This window comes from Nansenia antarctica (assembly GCF_963989245.1).
Source record: "Nansenia antarctica genome assembly, chromosome: 12".
In the NCBI taxonomy this organism is placed as follows: Eukaryota; Metazoa; Chordata; class Actinopteri; order Argentiniformes; family Microstomatidae; genus Nansenia; species Nansenia antarctica.
This window is the reverse complement of record NC_137682.1, coordinates 6009980-6026535: the sequence shown is the minus strand read 5'-3', so window position 1 is coordinate 6026535 and position 16556 is coordinate 6009980. Positions and strand designations below refer to the sequence as shown.

Below are 16556 nucleotides of genomic sequence, written 5' to 3'. Positions count from 1 at the left end.
GCAGAAATGTGTCATGTTTAACTTTGTAGCATTTAGTGTTCAGGTTTGCTTTCAACCACTTGGAGATTAATTGTAACAGACATTTAAACCAGGGGTGCCCAAATTTCTGCACCACTAGCTACAGTATGGGGGATAATGACCCCCATGCTAATATAAGCCATTGCATAGCTATTAGTAGACTCTACTCTATAGCTGTATGATATTAGCCAAGGTGTGGAATGTTGGTCAGGGTCAGTGCTCTTTTTGCCTGCGAGCCTAGAGAGAGTCACCTTCCTGTGGGAAATAGCAGGAGCTGATGATGATGTCAACCAGGAAATGCCTGTCAGACGGAAGCCTTTCCTGTTCGCAACGCTGCCACAGCGTGGTCGGTCGGTCAGACAGCCAAAGGAATTCTGGGTGGAGTCAAGTTAGTTTACTCCACTGGCTATTGTATGCTCGAGGATCAGCGATAATAACATCACACACACACAATCACATTTTACTTTGATCTCCAGTGAAGAGCTTTTTCCATGTGGTTATTCACAGTTTTCTTTCCAATTAAGGTCATGAATTGACGAGGACGAATGTTTTCAGTCCTCGCACACACACACGCACCTCGCACACACACACGCACTCAACTATGAGGAGGATTTAACATCAGGTGTTCTGTGTTCCTTTTACCCATAAAGGCTGATGGACTTCTGTATGGGTACCATGCTCTATAAATGCGATCACTTATGTTTTATGACTATTAGTAACGGTATATAATTTGTTTGTTCCACAGGATCGGAAATTGCTGCAAACTGCTCAATCTATGCTCCAGGACAGCAAGACAAAGATCGAGTTCATCAGGATGCAGATCCTCAAAGCCAGCCAGGCCAGCGAGTTGAGCTTTGATAACAACGATGTCATGGGTGAGCTACACACACATACTTTGGTACCCTGCTTTTTACGAAAAGAGACATTTCTGCTATAATGTAGTAATAGAAGAAAAAGTATTTGCAAAACAAAGGCCGTTCATCCGTCTGGTGAGGCTGAGGTGAGGATGTGCCTTCTCCTGGCCTGTGGTACCCCCATAGCTTGCACACATAATAATAATAATAACTTTAATTTATATAGCGCCTTTCAAAAAGCCCAAGGACGCTTTACAGGGGAATGATCGGACAGACAAAACAGAAAACAAACAAAGCAAAACTGAAACAATGACTAGGGGCCAAAGGCCTTGGAGAACAGATGAGTTTTGAGGGCTGGTTTGAAGGAGTCCAGGGTGGGGGCGTTGCGGATCACTGTGGGGAGGGAGTTCCAGAGGGTAGGTGCGGCCACGCTGAAGGCTCTGTCCCCAAAGGTCCGTAGGTTGGTGCGGGGGGTGGACAACAGGCCCATGTCAGCGGACCGCAGGTTCCGGGAATGGGTATGCTGGGGGAGGAGGTCAGTTAGGTACTGGGGGGCGCAGGCGTGAAGGGATTTGTAGGTGAGGAGGAGGATTTTGTAGGTGATGCGGGACATGTACATCTCCTAACCTGGGTCCTCTTTTTCCAGCCAAGCCCATCATCAGCCCGTTGGACCTGCGGGTGGAGGAGCTGTGTCATCACGCTAGAATCGAGTCTGCCGTGTCGGAAGGCGCCAAGAACGTCATGAAGCTTCTAGGCTCTGGCAAGGTCACAGAGAAGAGGGCTCACTCAGAGGTACGGACGGTCCACCATATAAACAGTGAGCCAGCCTGATCCCTTTCTTGCAAGAACCACAAAGCAGGACACGCTAAATGAATGTCTTAATCATGATTCTCTACCCTTCTTCCCACAGTGTGCACTTATTTACTCCCCCTTGTGGATTTAAAAGGAAACGACTGATATAAGTAATATGCTGGAAACTGCTACAAATCCCAATACGTTTAGATGCATGAAGGGGAGTGAAGGAAACTTTTTCACTTTGGGGGAGAAGGGTAGACTGCAAAGGTTGATCGGACTGCAGCCCTTCGTGACGTTAGAATTATACGGTTCTATCTCCATTTTTGTCAAAATTTAGTTTTTTTACATAATCTGATCCATTAGGTGTTTATTAATGCCTGTGTGGTGTTATCTTTTTAAAATGTTGACATTTTTGAGTTAGTAATCATAAAAATACAAAGGTTCCATCTCACAAAACATAATGGAATGTAAAAACGTTGACGCTCAATATCTCTGAACTGCCCTAAACGGAGATTCTAGAACCTTATCATTCTAAGCTCACGCCTTGTGTCTTCCCCTTCAGTCTCTTTGAATTTAATTTCATCTCTTGGAAATGACAGGAGGACTAGATTGACCGAAGACCTGTCCCCCCCCCCCCCCCCCCCATGCTTGTTGTGTGTTCTCCCCTCCAGGCCCAGGCCCGCTTCAACGAGTCCAGTCAGAAGCTGGATCTGCTGAAGTTCTCTTTGGAGCAGAGGCTCAGCGAACTGCCCAAGAACCACCCTCGCAGCAGCGGCATCGTGGAGGAGTTGTCTCTCATGGCCGCCCCGGCCCTCAGCCCGCGCTCCAGCCTCATCTCCACCCAGAACCAGTACAGCACTGTCGCCAAGCCTGCCGCTCTCACAGGCAGGAAAAAAAATCTCTCTTTCTCTCAAATACTATGCCACTGCGCCCCTCTCTTTCCTCAAATACTATGCCACTGCGCCCCTCTCTTCCCTCAAATACTATGCCACTGTCTGCGCCCCTCTCTTCTCACCCAATACCCCCACTCTACCTCTTGCCTAGTCTCGCAGGGACTTGTCGTCTTTAGCGACGCCATACGTTTTTCTACCCAGATCATTTGGGCAGTTAGGTATGATGGAGGAGGGCCTTGCAAAATGTCCTAGCCAAGTAAAATTGCTTGCTACAATTTGTCAGAATACTCTACATATACAGTATTTACATGTCATATTTCTGTATTATATAGCCTTTATATAATAAAATAATATGATATAATATATATAAATAAATCTTCTGTGTTTTTGATCTGGTTTACACAGGCACGTTAGAGGTCAGGCTCATGGGCTGTCAGGACCTGCTGGAGAACATTCCGGGTCGCTCCAAAGCCGGTCCGGTGCCGCTGCCCGGCTGGAGTCCCAGCGAGACCCGCTCCTCCTTCATGAGCCGGGGGAATCGGAACCGGGGCGCCAGCGCGCGGAACCTCTCCAAGAGCGAAGACTTGTCCAGTGAGTCCGACTCTTCTGAGAGTATGGGCTGTGGTGGAATTTCGTGACGTTAGAATTATAAGGTTCTATCTCCATTTTTGTCAAAATTGAGTTTTTTTACATAATCTGATCCGTTAGGTGTTTATTAATGCCTGTGTGGTGTTATTTTTAAAATGTTGCCATTTTTGAGTTAGTCATTCATAGAATACAAAGGTTCCATCTCACAAAACATAATGGAATGTAAGAACTTTGACGCTCAATATCTCTGAACTGCCCTAAACGGAGATAGAACCTTATACTTCTAAGCTCACGATATATGGAAGAAGTGGCACAGGGGGTGTTGGTGTTGGTTGTCCAGGTAATGAATCAGAACAGAATGAATGTTCATTGTTGTTGTGTTTCTCCAGATGAGATCAGTGCAGTACTGAAGCTTGACAACACAGTAGTGGGACAGACCACCTGGAGGCCTGTCAGCAACCAGTCCTGGGACCAGAAGTTCACACTGGAGCTGGACAGAGTATGGAACGAACATGCGTTTGTGTCACATTTCACATGCACATTCACTCACTCATATTCAACTAATTACTATGGTAACAAATGACGATTAAGACAAAGAAACGTGGTAGCGCTAGGACAGTATTCTCATCATCCTTGCCTCTTTTCACAGGCCATTTTATCTCCGACAAACACCTGTTATTCCTTATATTGGCATTCTGAGGCAGAGACCTAATGTGATTCCATCTTCCTCAAACATGAAAGATGAAACTTCTATTGTTCTAAACTCTATTGAGCCCGAGAGAGCTCCTCCCTCAGCCCATGCTGTTGCTTGTCATTTACATCCTAGACTTGTTTATGGAAGCTAGCTGGTTAGATAGAAGTTAGCAATAGAGATGTCCAACAAGTTTTACATTAAAAAAAACGGGGGTGTTCGCTTGATCTGACGGTGCGACGACCTGTCGGTAATTTCATTTTGAGCACCAACATCCCACCCACTTCTGACTGCTCAGTAACAATTGAACAAGCTACGTTTGACAGACAAGTGTTGAACGTGCCGGAGTGTGCAGAGCGCTCTGAGTCTGTCGTTGAGAGACTAGCATCAGCCTAATATACATAGTTCTTTGGTCAGTTTTACATGTCCTGTGTGTCTTTTCAACTTTTGAAAGTGTGTGGGCGTGTGATTGACTTGGTCGGTGCTTGACCTTGACTGTGTGTGTTTGACCTGCAGTCTCGAGAGCTGGAGATCTCTGTGTACTGGCGAGACTGGCGCTCCCTCTGCGCAGTGAAGTTCCTGCGACTGGAGGACTTCCTGGATAACCAGCGCCATGGGATGTGCCTCTACCTAGAGCCCCAGGGAACCCTGTTCGCTGAGGTATGATGCCACACGGGACCGGTATCAGAATTCTGAAACCGGTATACCTTCCCGCCAAAAAACCTGCTACACCGGTAGTGGTGGTGTAAAAAAATAAATCTGAATTCTGTGATTCTTGCACAAATGTAGGTTTTGTTAGTTTTTTTTCCTCTCTCTCTGGCTACTGTAGCAGGCCCAAACTCTTCCACAGTGTCACTGATAATTCCTCCCACTTAGCATATGCCAATTTATTCATTAATTTATTTATTTATTAATAAACATGTTGTGTATTGGCAAAATAATGTTATGGACTGTGTGATGGGAATTATGTAAGCTTGTACACCGTATGCTACCAGTAATACCTTCCACTGGCCCAACCCTACTGACAATACATGTACTGTATCATCAGTAAACAATAATCCTGTATGTTTCTTGTATACATCGTCACTATCGTGTTTTTTGTTCAGGTGACATTTTTCAACCCTGTCATTGAGCGACGACCCAAACTGCAAAGGCAGAAGAAGATCTTCTCCAAGCAACAAGGTGAGTCTTAGTCTGAGAAAAGACTAAAAGGGGTCCCACCCAAACTGATATCCAGTTCCAACCTCAGTGGGATATCCAATAATAAAGTCAGTACTTTCACAGAAAAAGTCTGAAGTCATGACTTGTACGTTCATGTTAAGCACTGTCCATAAGGTCATGCCCTCTCGGGGTGTGATGAGGATTAAGAGAATGTGTGTTAAGGAGGTTAGAATGTCACTGACCCAGCGTACCCTCTTCCTCTCTCAGGCAAGACCTTCTTGCGTGCTCCTCAAATGAACATCAACATTGCCACCTGGGGCCGGCTCGTCAGAAGAGCCATACCCACAGTCAGCACCAACTCCTTCAGCCCTCAGGTGCCCGAGACTGGGCCTAGCAGCCTGCCGGGGTCACCAACACCCACCAGGTAGGCTAACGAAAGAAATACACAATTTCTCACTTTGTCACACACACACACAGACCAGCATGCATTACTCACTCTCACATTATGATGTGACACTGTCCCTTCCAGTGACACATTGGTGACCAAGCTGGACTTTGACAAAGAGCCCACCCCAGGACCCAAGCACTACCCTGTACCTGATGACACCAGAGAACCGCTGTCTCAACTGCCCGATAAGGAGGAAGTGCAGGTGCGAACGGAGGTTACTATGGAGGTACTTGATAGAGGAAGTGCAGGTGAAGTCATGGGTCACCATCGGCATGAGAGATAGCGGGAAATGATCTTGTTGTGAACATGAGGCACAATTTATTGTCCAAGACTTGTCTGTCACTACTGGATAGAGTTGTCATGGCCTTTGTTGAAAGGAAGAGGAAGTACATTTGCAATGACAATGGTTATGCTAATCACAATCTCAGTTGAAGAGTTTGTTCCAGCAAATTATAACGTCATGTGACACGTCATTATGATCGCTTCTAAATAGTTAGTCATATTAGGTTGTTTATTTGACAAATTACATTGTTTACAAAACGTTCTGTCATCACTTTCATAGCGGACTTCAACCACACAGACAGTGGTGCTGGACAAACACTCTTAACCCTATAACGCCTAAAAACCATGAAATAATGCAGGAACATTTTCATTTTTTGAATTCTGGCAATTTGGACTATATTGAACCTTTAGAAACATTATTTTTTTAAATTTAATTTTCATGAATGGGTTAACATAGGACCTGGGACCTAAATACCTGCAGTACCACATTTGATACGCACTTTCTGACGCAATTTTTACTATAAAATACATCATGAAATATACAATAATTATGATCTTTGCTTCAAACAACTAGATACTCATGTTGGATATCAGTAAGAAATGTAATATTCTTACCTTAACCGTTGCTAAAATAGCAAAGATGGGGGACGGACAACGTTCTGGGCTTGTTTAGTATTTATTTTTATTTTTTAAATCACATTGCATCATGAAAATGCGCACCCCAATCCTCATAAGCATGTTGTATGCAATTAGATGGCAGAATAGGTATCTTACCTGCCATCCGGTGGATTTACGCGGTACTGCGTTTAACTTTTCACCCATTTTGAGGTCAAACAAAAAAAGCCCTGAAAACACATCACATAGGATGTGTGCGGCGTTATAGGGTTACGGTGTTTATTATGTGCACATTGCGCTGCAGATTTTTTTTTTATGACAGTATTGAAACGGATACCATTGCTATTACCGCCCAACCCTAAACTGATGCCTAATTTCCTGCCTTTTAATGATCTGGGGAGATTTTTGTTGCTCCTGCCACTACTACATTAGCCACGCCGTTACATGAATTACCCCAAAATAATGATGCTGAATGAACCCAGGATAACACTCGCTTGTTAGCATGCACATCATCTCATGCCATTCGTGAGTTTAGAATGAGAAGGTTCTATCTCCGTTTAGAATGAGAAGGTTCTATCTCCGTTTAGAATGATAAGGTTCTATCTCCGTTTAGAATGATAAGGTTCTATCTCCGTTTAGAATGAGAAGGTTCTATCTCCGTTTAGAATGATAAGGTTCTATCTCCGTTTAGAATGATAAGGTTCTATCTCCGTTTAGAATGATAAGGTTCTATCTCCGTTTAGAACGATAAGGTTCTATCTCCGTTTAGAATGATAAGGTTCTATCTCCGTTTAGAATGATAAGGTTCTATCTCCGTTTAGAATGATAAGGTTCTATCTCCGTTTAGAATGATAAGGTTCTATCTCCGTTTTGATATGGTTCTATCTCCGTTTAGAATGATAAGGTTCTATCTCCGTTTAGAATGATAAGGTTCTATCTCCGTTTAGAATGATATGGTTCTATCTCCGTTTAGAATGATAAGGTTCTATCTCCGTTTAGAATGATAAGGTTCTATCTCCGTTTAGAATGATAAGGTTCTATCTCCGTTTAGAATGATAAGGTTCTATCTCCGTTTAGAATGATAAGGTTCTATCTCCGTTTAGAATGATAAGGTTCTATCTCCGTTTAGAATGATAAGGTTCTATCTCCGTTTAGAATGATAAGGTTCTATCTCCGTTTAGAATGAGAAGGTTCTATCTCCGTTTAGAATGATAAGGTTCTATCTCCGTTTAGAATGATAAGGTTCTATCTCCGTTTAGAATGCTAAGGTTCTATCCCCGTTTAGAATGATAAGGTTCTATCTCCGTTTAGAATGATAAGGTTCTATCTCCGTTTAGAATGATAAGGTTCTATCTCCGTTTAGAATGATAAGGTTCTATCTCCGTTTAGAATGATAAGGTTCTATCTCCGTTTAGAATGATAAGGTTCTATCTCCGTTTAGAATGATAAGGTTCTATCTCCGTTTAGAATGATAAGGTTCTATCTCCGTTTAGAATGATAAGGTTCTATCTCCGTTTAGAATGATAAGGTTCTATCTCCGTTTAGAATGATAAGGTTCTATCTCCGTTTAGAATGATAAGGTTCCATCTCCGTTTAGAATGATAAGGTTCTATCTCCTGTTTAGAATGATAAGGTTCTATCTCCGTTTAGAATGATAAGGTTCTATCTCCGTTTAGAATGATAAGGTTCTATCTCCGTTTAGAATGATAAGGTTCTATCTCCGTTTAGAATGATAAGGTTCTATCTCCGTTTAGGATGATAAGGTTCTATCTCCGTTTAGAATGATAAGGTTCTATCTCCGTTTAGAATGAGAAGGTTCTATCTCCGTTTAGAATGATAAGGTTCTATCTCCGTTTAGAATGATAAGGTTCTATCTCCGTTTAGGGCAGTTCAGAGATATTGAGCGTCAAAGTTTTTACATTCCATTATGTTTTGTGAGATGGAACCTTTGTATTTTATCAATTACTAACTCAAAAATGTCAACATTTTAAAAAATAACACCACACAGGCATTAATAAACACCTAAGATTTATGTAAAAAACTCAATTTTAGAACCTTATAATTCTAACGTCACGCATTGTCAAAGAGTGAATATTATAGCCACTGCCATTGACAGTGGAGTCTGAAGTGTGTGTCCCCTCCTCCTGAAGTGTTTGTGCCCACTCTGCAGGATGCTCTGGCGTCGTTTGACTTCCTGAACAAAAGGAACAGCCTGGCAGTGAAGTCAGAACTGGACGGTGTGGTAGAGCATCCAGAGATCCAGCCACCAGACCTAGAACTCACTGCAATTCAGAAGGACGACACAGAGATAAGGTAAAGGAAGACCACATGACCATATGTGACCTCCAAACATGTTAGACCTTTTTGTTAGACAGATTTTATTCTGATGCATTCTGATGCATCCTTCTAGCTATATTATTGATGTTGTTCCCAGTTAGTTACCATGAGAGGGCATATTTTTAAACTTCAAGCTTTAATTATCTTTAACTGTTTTGTCTTGTAAGGTGTTCTTGAGAGCCTTGAAAGGCGCCCATAAATAAAATGTATTATTATTATTATTATTATTATCATTATTATTTTCCCTGTCAAGCCTAGAGTTTGTCTCATTGTTACTTCGTCATGATGTATATTCTAATTGTGGCTGATATAATAATGTTTCAGGGAAGAAGAACAATTTAGTCTCAAAGACTTCAAATGTGTGGCAGTTCTTGGACGTGGTCATTTTGGAAAGGTACATACCCAACTCTATATTTTTAAAGCTCCCTCTAAAGAAATTGGCTGTTTTGAAATTCAACCTAACCTCTCTAAAATGGCTCTTCCACAGGTATTGTTAGCGGAGTATAAAAGCACAGGGGAAATGTTTGCCATCAAAGCCTTGAAGAAAGGAGACATTGTGGCTCGTGACGAGGTGGACAGGTAAGGGCTCAAACTGTGCATGTGCATTAGGATGCCTAGCAGAACAGCTTATACTTGGATGTATAACTTGTTTGTTCACATAACACGTTATTAAGAAGGAAAGCCTGTTATTCCATTGTGAATGGGTCTCCTAACAACAAACTCTGGACAACCAGAGTGTGGGGCAAATGTATTGTAGTTAAAAAGGAATTGACTGCCAATGGCATTGGAAAAAACCTGATATAGCTACGTAGAGTACTATATACTATATATATCATATAGAAACATGATCTAGCTACGTAGAGTACTATATACTATATATATCATATAGAAACATGATCTAGCTACATAGAGTACTATATACTATATATATCATATAGAAACATGATCTAGCTACGTAGAGTACTATATACTATATATATATCTTATAGAAACATGATCTAGCTACGTAGAGTACTATATACTATATACATATCATATAAAAACATGATATAGCTATGTAGATATCCTATTCATCACCACACTGGGCGTTCATCCCAACTCTGCTACCTGTGCCCACATACAGTAAATACTTGATCTTACATCTCTTATATTTGCAATGTAAAGAGTGTCTCACTCGATCCAGCAGTTAGCTCTGCTATCCATGGTCCACATGTTGGGGGGGGTCGAACACCCAGGCTGTATATTCCTACTGTGATCATCTCTTTCTACAAATAAAATGAACAAAAATAGGAAAGTACAGCCTCACTCGTATCTCTAGCTAACATCTTTGTCTCTGTTTTCTCTCCCAGCCTGATGTGCGAGAAGCGGATCTTTGAGGCGGTGAACAGTGTGCGCCACCCGTTTCTGGTCAACCTGTTTGCATGCTTCCAGACCAAGGAACACGTGTGCTTTGTTATGGAGTACGCCGCCGGGGGAGACCTGATGATGCACATCCACGCTGACGTCTTCTCAGAGCCCAGGGCCATGTGAGTGAGCAGCCCCAGAGCAAATAGACAAACCCTGACGTTAGAATTATAAGGTTCTATCTCCATTTTTGTCAAAATTTAGTTTTTTACATAATCTGATCCATTAGGTGTTTATTAATGCATGTGTGGTGTTATTTTTTTAAATATTGACATTTTTGAGTTAGTAATTAATAAAATACAAAGGTTCCATCTCACAAAACATAATGGAATGTAAAAGCTCAATATCTCTGAACTACCCTAAACGGAGATAGAACCTTATCATTCTAAGCTCACGAAACACTTAACATTTCAGATTGACATACTGTTGTGATCCTGCTTGTTATAGTGTAGATTTCAGAAGTCTTTGAATAGAAAAATAACACTTTGAGGGTTACGTGTTTTATAGTCTGGTTTTGTCCACGTTGATACTAGCACTACACACACACAACACCTTGCCCTCTTGTGTTGTGTTCAGTAGGTATGAAACGGGAGAGAACGTTTTGTAACTGATGAACTCAATGCTTGTGGTTGTTTTCCCCAAAAAATATTCTTCTGTTTGTAATCCCTACTAAACATTCCAAGTCATGTTCATTCAACTGCTGGATTATCAGTTTATTCCATTCCTTTTGAACTGACCCGACTAAAAGGTGTTTTTGTCTCGTAATTGTAATATTATGATTACTCACGTTGTGAGCTTACCAGAGCTTTTGCTTAGGGATGCTCCGATCTGGATTTTTGGGGCCGATACCGATCACCGATTTTTTTCCTCAAGATCAACCGATACCGATACCGATTTTTTTTGAAATACATAACTGTAGGCCGACTGACTGGATAGCCTACATATTTTTTGCTTTTTAGACAAAAGTTTTGATCCATTAGGCACCAAGCAAACGCAGACCCATTTGTATGGCATAGTAAAGGTCTGGCCTATCACCCAGTTAGGGCCTGAACTGAAGCCCAAGTCAGTCGATATGGCTGTATAAAAGACATCATAAACGTGGCCTTCATGGTTTACATACTGTTACGTCCTCCTATGTTTTCTGTTCAGTTATCTGTCTTCCCCAGAAAGAAAAAAAAATAATAAAAAAAAATCGGTTTTTGCGATCGGCCATTTTTGCCGATCACCGATCGAGTCATTTGGAGTGAAATCGGCCGATTTAAATCGGTGGCCGATAAATCGGAGCATCCCTACTTTTGCTGCACTGAGATCATATTCAGAGGCTCCTTATTATCAGTTCTACCAGAATGCTAGGTGTCTTAGGTATCTTCTCTTACCAGTATCTTGTTTTACTTACCTACTAAGTATTCTCTAATGGTTTATTCCTTGCTGTAGTCTGTCCTCCTAGCTAATATCAGTTGTTCTTCCCCTTCCATAGATTTTATGCAGCTTGTGTCGTTTTGGGATTGCAGTTCTTACATGACCATAAGATTGTATACAGGTAAGAACCACTTCATACATTCTATAGAGATATGCTCTGCTATCAATTTACACTCACCAAACACTTTATTAGGAACACCTGCTGTACACATCTCAACAGTCAAAGCTGGTGGAGGTGGTGTAATGGTGTGGGGAATGTTTTCTTGGCGCACTTTGGGTCTGTTAATGCCAATCAATCATCGCTTGAATGCCACAGCCTATTTGAGTGTTGTTGCTGACCATGTGCATTCCTTCATGGCCACAGTGTACCCATCTTCTAATGGCTACTTCCAGCATGATAATGCACCATGTCACAAAGCAAAAGTAATCTCAAACTGGTTTCATGAACATGACTATGAGTTCAGAGTTATTCAGTGGCCTTCCCAGTCACCGGATCTAAATCCAATAGTACACCTTTGGGATGTGGTAGAATGGGAGATTCACAGCTTGAAAGTGCACCTGGAAAAAACATTGAAGAATCGCAGGGATTGCGTGATATAATCATGTCATCATGGACCCAAATCTCAAAGGAATGTTTCCAGTCTTGTGGAATCAATGCGGCGAAGAAATTAGTCTGTTTTGAGAGCAAAGGGAGACCCTCCCCAGTATTAGTATAGTGTTCCTAATGAAGTGTACAGTGTTTGTGTATAATGAGGTGAAAATGTAATTATCATTTTGAACTTTTCAGAGATCTGAAGCTGGACAACCTGCTCTTGGACACAGAGGGCTATGTTAAGATTGCTGATTTTGGCCTATGTAAAGAGGGTAATGGACCTAAAGCCTCAATCCTAAAATGACTTCAAGTATCGTAAATTCTATTAAATGCTCTTGATATTTAATGTGAGTATCACCTTTTATTTTGTCATGATAACTTTAGGATTTGCAATTGTGTGTTCCATCAGGAATGGGGTTCAGGGACCGCACCAGTACATTCTGTGGCACGCCAGAGTTTCTGGCCCCAGAGGTTCTGACGGAGACGTCATACACACGTGCAGTGGACTGGTGGGGTCTGGGGGTCCTCATCTTTGAGATGCTGGTCGGGGAGGTCAGTGGCTCTTATCTGTTCCCAAATTTGAATTATTTTAGTGCCTTCATCACATAATTTACAGCTGTGACTTTGTTTTTGTCACATCATGCTCATAGTTCAGTAAATAGTCAGTGAGTACTTAAAAAGATGATTCTAGAACATATACAATTTGAAAGTGCATCGGTAAAAAACGTTAACAGAATGTATGTGTTTTCCCATTCAGTCTCCTTTCCCTGGTGACGATGAGGAGGAGGTGTTCGACAGCATCGTAAACGATGAAGTACGCTACCCGAGGTTCCTCTCGACGGAGGCTATCTCGATCATGCGACGGGTGGGTTCGGGATCCCTGGAGAATTCTAGAATACTATCCTTGGTTTGATCTCTTCTGGAGAATGTCCTATCCTCGGTTTGATCTCTTTGGGGGGGGGAAAAACACCTAACTGCTCGTCATTATATTTACAAGCAAGTGTGAAATTAAAGCATTTCTAATGGTTTGTAAAGGTTCTTAATTACTATGTTTAAACCTGTAGTGAGCGGCCCCGCGGTGGTGTAGCGGTCTACGCACTGGCCACTAGTGCATGCTGCCCACCGGGGCCGGGGTTCGTATCCCGGCTCGCCAGATCCAGATATGGCCGAGGCACACGGGAAGCGGCATATTGGGCCGCCGCTTCCGAGGGCGGTATAGGAGTATTTCTGGACAAGGATCCGTCGCGCAACACCGCCCCCTGGGTGCCGGAATAACGGTGCTGGGCTCGAGGAGCCAGTCAGCTAGTCTGCCTGGCGGCCTCTTCTGGGACTGCCGGCCACGGGGTCGTGCGGCGGATCCTACGCAATAGGCAGGGGATAATTGGATGCTAGGTTGGGTTCAATTGGCTACCAAATTGGGTGAAAAAGGGATAAAATCTGAAAAAAAAAACAAAAAAAACAAAAAAAACTGTAGTGAAACCTGTAGTTGTCGAAGGCCGTTTTCATCCTGAAAAGCACTTTCTAAAATGTAATGTCATGGAAGGACACCGTTTTGTTTACAATTGGCCAGGAGGGGTCTAAGGAAAAGGACTCAGTGATTCATGTCTATCTGTCTCTGGTGTGTCTGGTGCGTCTTCAGATAGCAGACTAGCAGAAACTACATTTCACCTTGGGGGGTCAGAGGTGGGCAGACTGATGCACAGCAGCACCGTTAAACATCAAATATACAGCAGCCATGCCAGGGTCTATGCCAGGGTCTATGCCAGGGTCTATGCCAGGGTCTATGCCCGGGTCTATGCCAGGGTCTATGCCAGGGTCCATGCCAGGGTCTATGCCAGGGTCTATGCCCGGGTCTATGCCAGGGTCTATGCCAGGGTCTATGCCAGGGTCTATGCCAGGGTCTATGCCAGGGTCTATGCCAGGGTCTATGCCCGGGTCTATGCCCGGGTCTATGCCAGGGTCTATGCCAGGGTCTATGCCAGGGTCTATGCCAGGGTCTATGCCAGGGTCTATGGCAGGGTCTATGCCAGGGTCTATGCCAGGGTCTATGCCAGGGTCCATGCCAGGGTCTATGCCAGGGTCTATGCCATGGCGTAATATCGCACCACTTTTTCACAAGGCACCAATGGAATACTTAAATACTATATATAGTATAGCGCCACCATTTGGCCAGATGGCATGACAGGTGTGGCCTACAGCCTATTACCATCTTACCAATTTGCATCCTCCTATGCCTTCTTACCATGTAACAGTTATTATTTGCATTACAAAACAACAGCTTAGACCACTATTAAAAACAGTAGTAGCGTTGAATGACAGCTTCAGTGTTAACTCTACACCCTTTTGCTTGTAGCTCTTGAGGAGGAGTCCAGAAAGGCGTCTGGGGGCGGGAGAGCGAGATGCAGAAGAAGTAAAGAAACATCTGTTCTTCAGAGTAAGTTACATTTGTGATATTTTCAACACGGCCACTGTAATCTTCCAACAGATGATGATGTCATAATGACATAGTTAGGCCACACAATGTTCACGAAAAACTAACTCTTATCCTGGACATTACAAGCCTGTTCTCAGAGGTTAACCTTTTGTTCCACCAATGTTCCTATTCCTTTATCTCCCAGAATATGGACTGGAATGGACTACTGGCCAAGAAGGTGAAGCCTCCGTTTGTGCCGACCATCCAAGACTCCAATGACGTCAGCAATTTTGACGACGAATTTACCTCAGAAGCGCCCATCCTGACCCCGCCTAGAGAGCCACGGGTGCTGAGTGGGGAAGAGCAGGACATGTTCTCTGAATTTGACTATATTGCAGACTGGTGTTAGCCCCCTCCTCCCAACACAAACAGACACATCCCCTCTCCACAAACACACTGTGAACCAACACAGCGCTGACTGTACAACTCACATTTTAAACTCTCCCCTCTTTTGAAAAACGTCAAGAGGGAACGTCTAACGTCGCTCTTCTAACCTTCGAGCGCACTCTGTGCCATTGAAAGACAAAGCCCAGTTTATTTTTTAACAAAATGAAGAACTTTTTTTTTAACAAAAGAGGAAAAAACAAAACAAGATATTTGCTCTTGAGAAACTGAGTGAAGAGGGAAGGGATGCCTCCTGCAAAATGTTGTGTCTATTGTCTGACCACTGAGAATGTTTTCATATGAACTCTGTCAAGGAAATGGTAACATCACAATCATGTTATTCATTGTCACTGTCTGTTTTTGATCTGTACAGAATATATTCCTCTGTAATTTTTGTGACGAGCCCTCTGCCATAACTAAACGGCTTTATCTCTGTAAGGTTGATAATGTCTGCCATGTGTTACAAAATGTTGTGCTCTAAGCATAATCACTGAACTAAGGTTTTAAGACAACAAACATCTTGACTACTACTGCTTCGTGACTTGAAACCCAAGGAAGATTTTCCGCTCAATACTTTCTTCAATCCTGTTCTTAATCCCCCAGAATCCCCCAAGAGTCCATACATTTTCCTGTTACTGATCAGTGGGCTTCTGTCACATGAATTCAATGACAAAACCTACCAAAGCTAACTGCTAATGTATGTCCGAAGTTAAGAATTATGGCCCAGGAAACAGCAGGTTGTTTCGACAGCTGATTATTAAACAAAAGCAGTCCATCCATTGTTAAAGCGACTTTTGATATTACAACACTATTATCCCTCATGTTCTGTGATCATGTTAGTTTTACATGAGCTTTCACTGTATATCGGAAGATGACATGTGGGTGTTTTTATGCCTATATGGTTTTTGGTATACAGAATCGTTGATGGTAACATGAACAGTTCTACATCACAGCAGACCAATGCCATTAGACTAATCATGATTGTTTGGAAAGAGCACATCATATTTTAAAAAAACCTGTTATAGCTCTGTGGGCTTCCCAGCATCAAAAGGCATATATCTGAAAATGCCAACTCCAATCCCTGTAGACTAGCAATGTTGTGGTCAAGTGGGTAGAATCAATTTCTTCTAGCATTTCTATTTGAATTCACTTCAGCTCAAGGTTCAATACATGTAAGTAGACATTACTGCCCTCAATGATTGGAGTTGGACTTAGTCAAATGAAAGGCTGACCCCCAAGTCACTGATTCAAGTACAGCTGACTACCAAAATCCATTCACCCAGTCCTTACAGTGGGCCTAGGGAAACAGTGATGAACGATGAACTAACAGTAAACCTAGTTCAGTGCCAGTTTGTACAGACATGTTGATATGAATTACTACAGGGGAGGGCAGGGTATATGTACACACAATTAAGCTGAAAGCACTAATTTTATCAAAATGTTTTGTATCTATGTTTAGCAGAATTATAAAAAAAATTTGATTGTACAAAGTTGTTTTTAATATTTCCCCCAATGCTTAAATGGCTGCTTGAGCATGTTGCGAAAAACAGACAAGCGCTTTTTGAATGGTACACCACATTGAAGTTACTCTAAACTGTTGAC

At 42.5% G+C, this 16556-nt stretch overlaps 1 protein-coding gene across 1 annotated transcript in view; it reads left to right on the top strand.

The window, feature by feature from the left end:
* pkn2a (protein kinase N2a) overlaps positions 1 to 16304 on the top strand; it is a 35541-nt gene extending 19237 nt beyond the window's left edge. Inside the window, exons 4-22 of the mRNA XM_080543332.1 lie at positions 764 to 893; positions 1519 to 1664; positions 2339 to 2552; positions 2966 to 3151; positions 3538 to 3647; positions 4356 to 4499; positions 4946 to 5021; positions 5268 to 5424; positions 5530 to 5674; positions 8516 to 8658; positions 9007 to 9076; positions 9170 to 9261; positions 10032 to 10208; positions 11564 to 11626; positions 12293 to 12369; positions 12507 to 12649; positions 12855 to 12962; positions 14451 to 14531; positions 14716 to 16304. Coding sequence (XP_080399458.1) covers positions 764 to 893; positions 1519 to 1664; positions 2339 to 2552; positions 2966 to 3151; positions 3538 to 3647; positions 4356 to 4499; positions 4946 to 5021; positions 5268 to 5424; positions 5530 to 5674; positions 8516 to 8658; positions 9007 to 9076; positions 9170 to 9261; positions 10032 to 10208; positions 11564 to 11626; positions 12293 to 12369; positions 12507 to 12649; positions 12855 to 12962; positions 14451 to 14531; positions 14716 to 14919 — 2466 coding nt within the window. The 3' untranslated portion in view covers positions 14920 to 16304. The remainder of the gene's footprint in view (positions 1 to 763; positions 894 to 1518; positions 1665 to 2338; positions 2553 to 2965; positions 3152 to 3537; positions 3648 to 4355; positions 4500 to 4945; positions 5022 to 5267; positions 5425 to 5529; positions 5675 to 8515; positions 8659 to 9006; positions 9077 to 9169; positions 9262 to 10031; positions 10209 to 11563; positions 11627 to 12292; positions 12370 to 12506; positions 12650 to 12854; positions 12963 to 14450; positions 14532 to 14715) is intronic.
* Positions 16305 to 16556: the final 252 nt, after the last annotated feature.